General features: G+C 42.9%; 1 protein-coding gene across 4 annotated transcripts; it reads right to left on the reverse strand.

Moving 5' to 3' along the window:
• Positions 1-2,108: 2,108 nt before the first annotated feature.
• LOC136784518 (probable serine/threonine-protein kinase kinX) lies at positions 2,109-10,514 on the reverse strand. 4 transcript variants are annotated; one of them, XM_066745214.1, is made up of 13 exons: positions 10,116-10,514; positions 9,260-9,429; positions 8,612-8,763; positions 8,130-8,196; positions 7,795-8,051; positions 7,396-7,711; positions 4,385-4,597; positions 4,044-4,305; positions 3,645-3,932; positions 3,456-3,514; positions 2,876-3,039; positions 2,618-2,780; positions 2,109-2,518 (listed from the first exon to the last, which is right to left on the reverse strand). In XM_066745214.1, exons 2-13 carry the CDS (start codon positions 9,356-9,358, stop codon positions 2,462-2,464), a joined length of 2,097 nt encoding a protein of 698 aa, XP_066601311.1. In that variant the 5' UTR covers positions 9,359-9,429; positions 10,116-10,514; the 3' UTR covers positions 2,109-2,461. The 4 variants fall into 4 exon arrangements, 3 of the variants coding, with proteins under 3 accessions (XP_066601311.1, XP_066601309.1, XP_066601310.1); XR_010824420.1 differs by lacking the exons at positions 2,109-2,518; positions 3,456-3,514 and having other exon boundaries at positions 2,640-2,780; XM_066745212.1 differs by lacking the exons at positions 2,109-2,518; positions 2,618-2,780; positions 2,876-3,039; ... (2 more) ...; positions 4,044-4,305; positions 4,385-4,597 and having other exon boundaries at positions 4,610-7,711; positions 10,116-10,512.
• Between the last annotated feature and the right edge of the window lie 526 nt (positions 10,515-11,040).

Here is an 11,040-nt window from a genome sequence, read left to right on the forward strand (position 1 = left end):
TGCCTTCCAATATACACGCGTGTGTACGAGTAGTACCAAAAACCCACGAAGAAAGAGAGAGAGAGAGAGATCGTCCAATCACCGGATGTTGTCTGGGTGATGGAGGGGGGGGGGGGGGGGAGAAACGAGCTACCGCTTCGAAAACAAACGAATATTCCTATATGCGACGAAGCTGACGTTCTTAGGAAAAATTAATTATATGTGAAAAAGAGATTCCAACGCGATGGAATGGAAAATTCACGGGCCTTTGCTCCTCGAACAACTCGTTCCACGAACACACCTTGCTCGGTATACTGTTACACGCTTAAAAGCCCGGAACGTATGTACGTTGCTGCGGATTTTAGTCGGCTCATTATTGTGTACACACGCGGAAACGCATAAACGTGTATAATAGTTGAAAAATGTCAAACTTCCAATATACGGCGTGCAGTAATTTATGCAGTGTCGTTAAAAGTCCATTTTATACGAGACGTGTCTCTGTGTATATATGTATATAGTAAACGTACGTATAGAAACTAGCTCAATGTTGTTATTGGAAGTCTGCGAGGGGCGTGAAATAAAGGTCTTAAACGGAAAATCGCCTAGCGTACTTTTTAGCTCTTCGGAGATTCTTGCTCGTGGTAATAGGAGTGTGTGACTGGGAATAATGCTTTGGGTCCTCGGGCTCGTCAATGGGCCCACCGAGGTCATGAATGAAACAGCCGTCAAATGGCGTACATTGGTCCTTCCGTCGTAAAGCAGCAACCGGCCACGAGCGAATCGAATGGAAATTTACGAATACGCGATGCTCGTAAAGTACGACGCACGCACGGGTTATTCGCGAAGAACTGGAGGAGGAGGAGGTGGAGGGCCTACTGTATATTATATATCCAAGCCCCTTTCCCCATATCTTATTTATCCGTGCTGCGCGTTCACCGCTATATACAACCTTCGACGTAAATTCAACGATAAAAGGAGGATTATCGAAATACGATAAAAACCTGTGGAATTGAAGCTAGCAAAGTTGCTTTTTTTCATAGCATTTCTTAAACTCGTTGTAATAACGTAACAAGAAACGTTGGTGTGTGGAAGATATTGAGTGAAAAAAGCGTAGGTGTCTCTCGAAAAGTTTGGAACGGTTGAGTAACGTGTCTCGCGCGAGGGTTCCGAGAAAAGCGACGAATAAATAGGCAGGGGAAAAGCCAATTTTATCCGCGGTGATCGCGAGCATCGACGAGATCAGCGTCTCATGATTATACAATTTCTGTGATTTGTGCTTTCTTCGGTGGCTCTCTTCTCGAGCCTTCCGTGCGGACTCTGCGGCTGTACGCGCGAGTGGCGGTCACGAGGGCGCGAACTAGTTCATGAATCATGCCTAGAATACTTTACATAAATTGCTCGGGACCGACGTCACGTTCTCGGGACCGGTGCATCGGCTACCTACGACGGGGAAAGGGAGAGAGTGGGGGAAGGAGTGGGATGTGGAGGAGGAGGAGGAGGAGGAGAGAGAGAGAGAGAGAGAGAGAGAGAGGAATGCTCTCTCCGTACTCTCTCTGACCAAGCATGGGAGAGTCATTCAGTTTGTCTTGCCTCTTTCCTCCATACTCGTCTCACCACACCTACCCCCACTACTTTTATATATATATATATATATATATATGCTTTTTACTTGGTCGAGTGGAAGGAAATTCCGAAAAAGCGAAAGTGGCACACGAATCGCTCGTTGAACATTCTTCGCAATGTTTCTTGCTCTGAGTACCAGTTGAGAGAAAGGTCATGGTTCCATCATCGAGTTATATACAGCGATAAGGGATTATGTTTCGATCGGGAGCCACACAAAGAAACGCGTAATCTCTTTCTTCACGATATTAACTAAGCTAATCTCTTACAGTGATTAATCCAGTCAGCTGATATGATTATACTTTATAATGAATTAGTAATACTTTGTGGAAAAAAGCTAAGTGCTTCATTCAGAGTGTGTAATCGCGTTTACACGTGTTTACCGTTATCGAACAGCAGGAATCATTGCTCGTGCTGGAAACGGATAAGGAGACAATGTGATGCAGAGACGCCAGTGATTAATCTTTTAAGAAAAATTCATAATTTCTTTGTATTTTATTAATTTTGTAATAAAGTTAATTCTTATATGTATAGTATTTCCGAAAACAATCATGTGAAATATTTTATTTACAACACACGTGTGCTTACATCGTATATATATATATATCATTAAATAAAGTTACACTTTGGCTGCAATTGTTCAACTTGACGTATCGCGATATAATCTGATTGATACAGTGGTATAGGTTGTTAATGATCTGTAAGGAACGTCTTTTCGGACGTTGATTACAAAATTAGATGTTTTTACTGCCTTCTTCTTGCAGTTGTTAGAAAAGATGGCCTCTCAAGTTTGCAGGCGCAAACTCGCGAGTATCTTGGGAAATTGCCTGTTGGAAATTCGCCCATGCAATTATCATCCGTATCAGTGGCTGATGCTCCTGGTGCTTCTGTCATCAGCGATGCTAAATGCTGGCGATTTCTGTAACAGTGATGACATCGCGTTTGAAATAAATACGTCATTTCGAGCGACGCCTTAATATCAATGACGCGAGGACTCTGGAATTTTTCCAAGACTTACGACTCTTTCGATTATGTCTTCGGCGGCATTCACTTTGGGCGGTCGAGCAGGAATTCCCTTCTTCGGCTCCCGTTCCATCTTATGAATCATCTTGTACACGCTAGAGCCCATCAGGTGGTCGTAGTTCGGTAAATTCTTCTTCTCATATTTCTTAAAATTGATTCTACAGGCGGAAAATCGTGTGGTTATGAGTATACTCTCTTCTTGGTGGTTCTTCCTTTAATTACTGATAAAATTTCATTCTCTCCTTCATCTTACCCCATTGCTTTACCGCGAATAACCTCAGCCTGCGAGCACAACACTTCAGCAATCGTCTCGTCGTTAAAGAAATCGTTTGGACACCTCCACCTGCGACCTTTCGTCAGCTCCACTTGCTTAGCCTGCGGCCACAAATCCTGTGAGTGCTTCCGTCCTCTTTTGTGCTATAGGAGGAACAAAAAACACGTTAGAATTTGTCGTGTGTTATCGCCATGCATAGTTTTAAATATATACATATGAGGAATTCACTTAAAAATTATAACAGATATTCGAAAATGCAAAAGGTAACGAAACTTTTCGTAAGGAGGATTGTTAATCACGTGCATGGCCTATATAAGAATACTTTCGTTCTCCACGTTATAAACTTGTTTGTCTTTTAATAGAAAATTAATGATTCGATGAGCAACGTGCTTACGAGTTTTTACATAAATTATAGTGTTGAATGAAACTTGTAAGAAAATAGAAAAACATGGGATAAAATGATGAAGAGTAGACACTGCAAACAAAGGGCTGTGAATGATAGAAATTTGAGGAAACAGACATTGGGCTATACACGAGCAATGAGATTCGCCTCAGGTACCTTTAACTCTTGAATAACTTGATCTTTTGGTGATAAATTTGGATCTGGTTCAAAGCTACCTATAATCGACGATAATTATATACTTAATGATTTTCTCAATGACTTTTGTAGGTAGAAAAGACAAAAATTGAAGAAGCTAGAAGAATCAAAATTAGAGAATATAAATAGTAACAAAACTAGAATATTTACTTTGAGAAAATGCTGGACTAGGTGTTCTGGATTTAAGAACCTTAGACTCGTAGGACACGATAAACTTCTTCACCCTATTGCCATCGTCATCGTTACTCTTTACAGAAATTTCCAATTCGTGTGTTTCAGGATCTTCCTCATCATCGCTGGGCTCGACTATCCTCGGTGGTTCTTCGGACATGGCAGTGGACGGTCTAGGTGTAGCTTCCCTATGATCTGCTTCCTCACTACGGTCTTCGCACTCTTCGTAACATACATCTTCGCATGGTTGTGGACTCGAAACAATATCTTTCAAAAAATGGCAAAATTAGTTCCAAGAATGCTAAATATCTTCTGCATAATATTTTACATCAACATAATTCGCTTATTACGAATTGACCAGTAGAATCCAGGACTCACCTGGGGTTTCAGGACGCTTCGCACCATTGGATGACGGTCCACCATTTGACACTCCACTGAGTTCCATAATTTTGTGCAGTTGTTCCGATACTATTTTTAAGTGATTTTCAATCTCGCTTGGCAGTTGCTTCAAAGCTAACAATTGACGTTGCACGTTCTCCAATTGTTTCTCCAAACTGATTTCCGTACTGACTAACTCCTTGATTTTCTCCGTGTCTACCGTGGCTGCTATATTGGCCATTGTCTTTTCGAGGCTTGTACACTGGAATATTATTTTCATACAGTGACGTAATTTCTTATCTTTAATAATAACCTTGCAATATTTAAGTTTAACAGTAAACCTTTTCCTCGGGTGATCGTTTTCCTTCCGTCTCTTCTCCCAGAGCCTCTACTTCGCTATTCTTTTCCACGTTCTCGTCGAGATCCGCTGAGTGAACGCTAGCACCCTCGATCTTGGACTCTGGTCGAGATTCAGATTTTGACTCAGGACGCGAGCAACTTTCTCCACCTGGTTCCGATATCAAAAGTTCTGGGGTGGCAGCCGGTGTTGTTGCCTGAATCAGAGATAACAATTAGTACGAGTCAATGACACTCTGATGATTAGAAAGAGTGCAGCAAAGCAGGATTCGCCATGCTCGCATACTCGAATTAAAATGACTATTTAGCTATCTAGCAAATTGTAATAGTTAATAAAGCATTGTTCACTAGTGTCTAAAAATATTTCTCATTATTCTAAGCGGAATAAATAATATTTAGTAAAATCCAACCTTAATTGGGATTAAAGAGCACCCGTTGATTCGTCATATGAATAAAAAAGAAAATATTGAAAGGATTGATTCAACGGGAATGCAGTGGTAACTATAGTAGTAGCAGCAGAAATCGGCATTTACGTTCAGCTGGTATTTTTAGCGATTTATACAGTCGAACGATTAATATTACAAACACAACCTATATGTAGTTTAAGTAGTTTTAATCGTGAAAAACTATGACGAAAAATGGTGATATGCGAGTTAAACGCATGCAGCTTATATGCGTGTAAATAGTTATAACGTATATAAACTTACTGCAAAAACTTCAGTTAAAATAGACGTGAAAATTGCTGTGCATACACCGTACGTCCAGACGTACTTTAAAATTATATATAGTATTACATATATAGTAGTATTTTCTCAGTATTATTCATGAGTGATTATAAACGTTAAATTAAAATGATAATTAATACAACCAAGTAAGATTACCAGTTATATATATATATATATATATATATATATATCACGGTTTTTAAATCAACAGAAATAGAACAAAGACACTCTATTTACGAATGACGGATATTTTATTGATTTACAGATGATCCATGATGATCTAGCATCTGTCAAAGGTGCCCTAGGACAAGTAACATGTGTCTAAAACTAAACAGAATCGTAAATATTAATGAAGTCGAGTATATATGGGTAAATGGATACTATACGACACAGCAACTCCATTTCGAATAAAAATGTTTATCGTCTATTGCCAAGTTCTGTTCTCATTTATAGACGTACAATAAAATGATCGATGCGCAAGGGACAAAGGCCAGTGCCACCATCCTCGTAAAATCAATTCCTATGCGATTGGTGATACCCTCGTAGAGAACCGTTGGTACGAACGACAATCTACGACTATCGCGATCGGTTTCGTTTTCCAGCAGTTTCCCCTCGCAAATCGACTCGGCGACGGCAGAATCCTTCTGGTTCACCTTGAGCGTCAGTCCGCTCGGAACGGAAATGATATTTCTCAAACGATCGCTCCAGCTCAACGAGCGTGAAATTTCGATACTCCTGATTGATCTTCTACGATCGGCCAACGACAGTCTCCTGCTACCACGATGGAACACCTCCGAGGAAATGGAATTTTTTATCGAACGAACAAAGGGAATCTTCGTTGAGAGGAAAGAATCTATGGAAGTAAATGCAGATTTGAAAGAGCGATAGATCGTGCCCAAGCAGGACTCGAAGTAGCGACCTTTTAGTCTCAAATGACCGTTGTCTATTCGCAGGGACGACGAGGGGTGGTAGCGGCCGCCGGATGATTTGCCACGGACGAACGTTTCGTAAAAACCAATCAGAAAAGATCCAAAAATCGCTGTGATCTCTTTGGCGAACCGTTCGACGTAGTGCGTTCGGAAACACGAGTCCTCGCTGCCGATCGAGCGTCCCCAAAAGAACCTCGCGAAGCTCGTCTTCAGCATTTCCGGTAGACCTCTCATCACCGATACCAGACGTGTTTTCTGCTGCTCCAAGCAGGTATTCATGTACCGTCCTTTAGTTTTGGGAATAACCGAGCTTCTCCTACGTCTGTCGTAACCCCCTTCTTTGCCCGGATGTACTCCCGACGACAACTTCCGTTCTCCAGCAACGATCGACGGTACGATGTACCTCGCCACGGAATCGATGCTCTTCACGATCGCGCGTTCGGCGTATCTCGCTCTGGCGCACCTCATTCTCCTCGTCGAGCATAATTTCCCACTGGAGAACGGCGTCATCAGACCCTGAAGAAACTCGTGGAAGCAGGAGCTTTGGCGCTTGACGCAGGACTCGAAATAGTGGCCCTTTTGAATGATACTCGAGCGACGACGTCGTTGCTGATGGCGTCCCTTATCGCCCTCCACGAGGACACTCGTCAGCAGATTTAGCACGCACAGACACGACGCGATGTACCAACGCACGCAACTACTGGAATATCGGCCTCTGATGAAACGACCGAGCTTCACGCGTCCACCCGGAATACGCGCGTCCAGGCTGTTCCGTTTTACCGGAAACTTCCTAACGCTGCAATTGAACGACCGACCTACGCGGCGACTCGCCGTCGACTCTTCTTCGACCAACAGGACAGTCTTCGAAATACTCGAATCGGAACCAATGTCGAAGCTGACGTTGAGACAAGCTCGAGCATCAAAATCATCATTCTGCTTACTGAGGCCGATCTTCGTCGAGCTGACAAGATCGTTCGGTACCACCGTACAATAACAATTATCAATGGCCTCGATCGTTAGAATCGAAGGATCGTTGGAATTCGATACTGGTTCGTCGAGCTGTCGCACCGAGTCTTCGAGACTCGAGTCATCCTGAGGAGAATCAGAACGATCGACCGTATAAATTTCGTCGTTCGAGAAATAAGTTACGGAGACATCGCGAGGATTCTCGCTGGTATCTCCGGGGATAAAAGTGTTATCGACGGAGTCATCCGGAGTACCAGAAGTTTCTACGTCGGAACGATGAACCGAGTCGTTGGAAAAGACTTGGTGGGTTCGTTGCGTCGACGTTGAATTTTCGTCGAACGGCGGTGGCGACGGTGGCGTCACATACATCTTTACCTCGGACCGGTATTCCGGAGTTCTGGCCTCGGTAGGTCTGAGCAAACCCTGCTCGAGTAGGCGCACGGTGATGCTCTTCTTCGGCTGCTTCTTGATGACGACCTTGTAGGTCTCCGGTGGCTGCGCGACTGCGACCTTGGCCTCGTCCTGCTTCTTCGGCTTTGGGACGGGTCGCTGTGGCTTCTGCAGGAATACCGAGGTTCGCCTCAGTTCCTCCACCTGGTCAGGTGGAGCTGTCGCTATGTGCTGAAGCTCCGCGATGACCTTGGACTGCTTCAGCAGCGGTGCTCGAGGTTTCAACTTGTTGAAGTTTACCCTTTTTTTTGGTACCAAAAAGAAAGCGTTGGATCAGCGAGGATTATGGAATATTATAGACATAGTTTAATCGTGAATCTTTACCCAAGTACACCTTTGTCGCTCAAAAGTTCTTCCTCCTCGAGGATGAGCTGCGCTATTTCATCGTCCGTGAGATTTCGGTTCGGAACGATCTCGCTGTTATCATCCGTCGGTTTCTCCGACAGCTGCTCCTCCGCTTCTTTCTCTTCCTCCGTGCTCTGCGCCACTGGCTCGGCAATCTCCTCCGTTTCCTCCAACTTCTCGACCACGCTCGTCTCTTGCAAGATCTTCTCCGGGAAAACTGGCCGAAGCTGGTCGAGCTTCGAAGGAAAATTGTGTCTCGTGACTCTACGCTACTGCACGCAGGTTTTTTTCTTATCGGATAAGGTGCTACTTACGGGAATCTTGTACGGAACGATGTTCTCTTCGGCGATGGCCTCAACGACTTTCTGCGGATCCTCTTCTCTGTGGAAGAATCAGCAAGAAATGCATGATTTTCACAAGAACCATTTTTGCACGACTTACCGCGACGGAATCGAGGATGGCGAGTTAAGAATTTGGCGTTTGAGACTTTGTTAATTCCGTTGTGCACTCCCGTGAGCGAATCGGAGGTTAATGAGGGATAGAAAGACGGGCATGTGCGGGGAAAAGCGCCAGTAATAAAATCGCCAACCAATGATAAACAGATTTCATTCTGGGTCACCTATTTATAAGTGTTGCAATACATTGCCACACGTAGCGCATACCCATACGCTAAAATCATCTAACATAGCGTACCACGGCAGCGAATAGCTTTACATTTGTCTGCATTCAGATTTAGAATGAAATATGTCTCGCAGTCTCGAGAGTTTTATATTTTTACCAATTTCCTACGACCTACCTTTTTATACCCAGTACAAAATTGTTCCCTGCCAAAGTCAATGCTTCGTGCGCTTGTCCATGGGTCAAATTGCTAATTGGCTGATCGTTCAGCCTCACCACGATATCTCCGACCTTCAGCCCCATGCATTCTGCGAGGCTACCTTCCAATACCTACAAATCATCCATTTTTTAATTACTATATGCTTCTTTTATTTGAATTCTCTTCCTCGTGTTATCTTTTCGTGTATCGTTACACGTTTGGCTGTATGGGTCATGGATATTCATGCGAATGTGTGCGAGTGCACGTGTAGCCCTCTCCAAGGGCTTCATAGCTTGGCGTGAAAATATTCATTTTGCAATTGTAACCAATCATGTAAGTTTATAAAATTCTTTCAGATTTATGATTGGTTCATTTTTGATGAAGAATGAATACTTTTGCACGAATGCATGTACAGAGCCCACTCCCTGACTCACTGGTTGCTATATACTGTTTTATTTCCGTGTTTTTGACATTCAATTATTTTATTATTTCCTTGACGATGGTGAAGTTTAATTTAATCAGTGCTATACGATAGTTTTGATTTCTGAATTCTTATAGTGAGCAACTGAGAAAGATTAAATTGATTTTATTGTTTTTTTTTCATGAGATTATTGTTTAATTACGTACGCGAATAACAGTTAGGGGCTGAGGAAAATCGCTGCCTCCCGTCAGTCGAAAGCCCCATGATGTATTATCGAACTTGGTGAACTTTATATTGACTGTCATGATGAAAACATCGAGAACTCCTTATTGGGGTGAGTAGGTTTCTCTCTGGCCAAGTTTCAGCACTGCAACAGCTTTTTTTTCCATTAATTTACATTAGACGACTAGCGAAACAACAATCGGACGAACAAAATCTTTCGATCGATTCACAAAAATCTGCTTCGGCTCCACCGTGGAACGAGAAAACAGAAATTAACAAATATTTACGAGCAAAACTAACAATACCATAAAATCTTCTATTTCGGAAGGTACATTTTTAAGCTTTTGAGAATTTGGCAGCGTTCCTCGATATCAAAAGCCTAAAAATAAGGATAAAATATCGGAGCGTTTTAACGTGTAACATGTACGTAAATAAATAAAAGAAAGAGTAGGGGTATAGAAACGTGTAACGTGCAACGTTCCACAGTTTTACATCGGTACACAAGTTACGTAATAGTTACGTCGTGGAGGAAGAAGAAGGAAGCAAATAGGAGATCGCGAGTGTGTCTCAAAGTGTATATTTTCCAAGCGAACATACGTATCTCGGAATACGAGAAACTTTGAGATACAGGGGATCCCGGTATTTCCAGCCAACGCTGTGCTGACTTTTTGCACACACCCCCCCCCCCCCCCCCCCAATCTGTCTCGAAAATAGAGACAAAGACAGAGGAAGGTACGGAGAAACGGCCGTGAGTTTTTCTCAATGGCGGAATAACAGGAATCGCGTTGTTGGTTCGGGTCGACGAGGAATATGGGGTAAAAATAAAAGGGCGATACTTGCCAGCCAGCCAGCGTTAGTAGCGAGCGAGCGAACGAGCGAGATAAGTCCGATTGTCGCAAAGAAGCAACCGTACACCCGGTGTACACTGTTATGATGACGCTAAACTACATTTGGTGGCTGCTGGATCCGCTGACGGAGCAGAAGAGAGGTGAAATGAGAGCCGAGGGCGAGCGATACGAAGCAGAAATAATGCCGGCACGACGATTCTCTTGGTCCCTCTCGCTCGACGAGCTCGACCAGCTCGAGCCGGCCGTTCGTTGCCCGGCTAACGGCCGAAACGATGTCACCAGAAGCTTTGCCAAAGCCGTTCCCGTTCCTCGTCTTACATTAGCCGCAAATACACGCAAATCTAACCCGCTAACAGCACCAAGCTCGATCTATTTACTGATCGATCTATTTAGATAGGCCCTCGATTTCCCGCACCTTCTTCTTCTTCGCTTTCCTCCCCCTCCCCCTCCCCCTCTTCTTCCCAATTGCATTTTATTTCGCGATATCTTCCTCCGTCTTTTTATCTTTGCCTTCTTCTTTCGTTGCACCTCGGGAATTCGATGAGTGCTTCTGGGATACTATGCACGTTTTTTCTGCTTATTGCTTTTAAATGTGTCTTTTCTTATTTAATATGTTTCTATGGAAATGTATTTTTACAGATTATAATTTGTTTGACAGAGGATAATTGGTGATAATTTCGGTCATTTTCAGATTCTCTTGCGACTAATTATCTTGTTATGTAACTATGAGAGTGATAAGTCTTAATTATTTTAAAAATTCAGCCTAAGGTGTTAGTGATTTTATTATGTTAATTGTATTAATTGTCTTACTAATTGATTACGTTTAAATATGTATATATGTTTTATTTAGGATTCTGTATTTACAAGAAGAATCAATAATATTCCAATTCTACGAAGTTTATTCAAGTCCAAACAAC

Source organism: Prorops nasuta, unplaced genomic scaffold, assembly GCF_024137725.1.
Source record: "Prorops nasuta isolate Cenicafe-Biocafe unplaced genomic scaffold, Cenicafe_Pnas_1.2 PNAS00059, whole genome shotgun sequence".
NCBI lineage: Eukaryota > Metazoa > Arthropoda > Insecta > Hymenoptera > Bethylidae > Prorops > Prorops nasuta.

Excerpts from the sequence above, each read along its gene's own strand:
- LOC136784518 (XM_066745212.1), bottom strand. The coding sequence starts at position 9,358 with ATGACAGTCAATATAAAGTTCACCAAGTTCGATAATACATCATGGGGC. Across the intron at positions 8,764-9,259 it reads AGCCCCTAACTGTTATTCGC|GTATTGGAAGGTAGCCTCGC; the intron begins GTACGTAATTAA and ends GATGATTTGTAG. Across the intron at positions 8,052-8,129 it reads TCGTTCCGTACAAGATTCCC|CTCGACCAGCTTCGGCCAGT; the intron begins GTAAGTAGCACC and ends TTTCCTTCGAAG.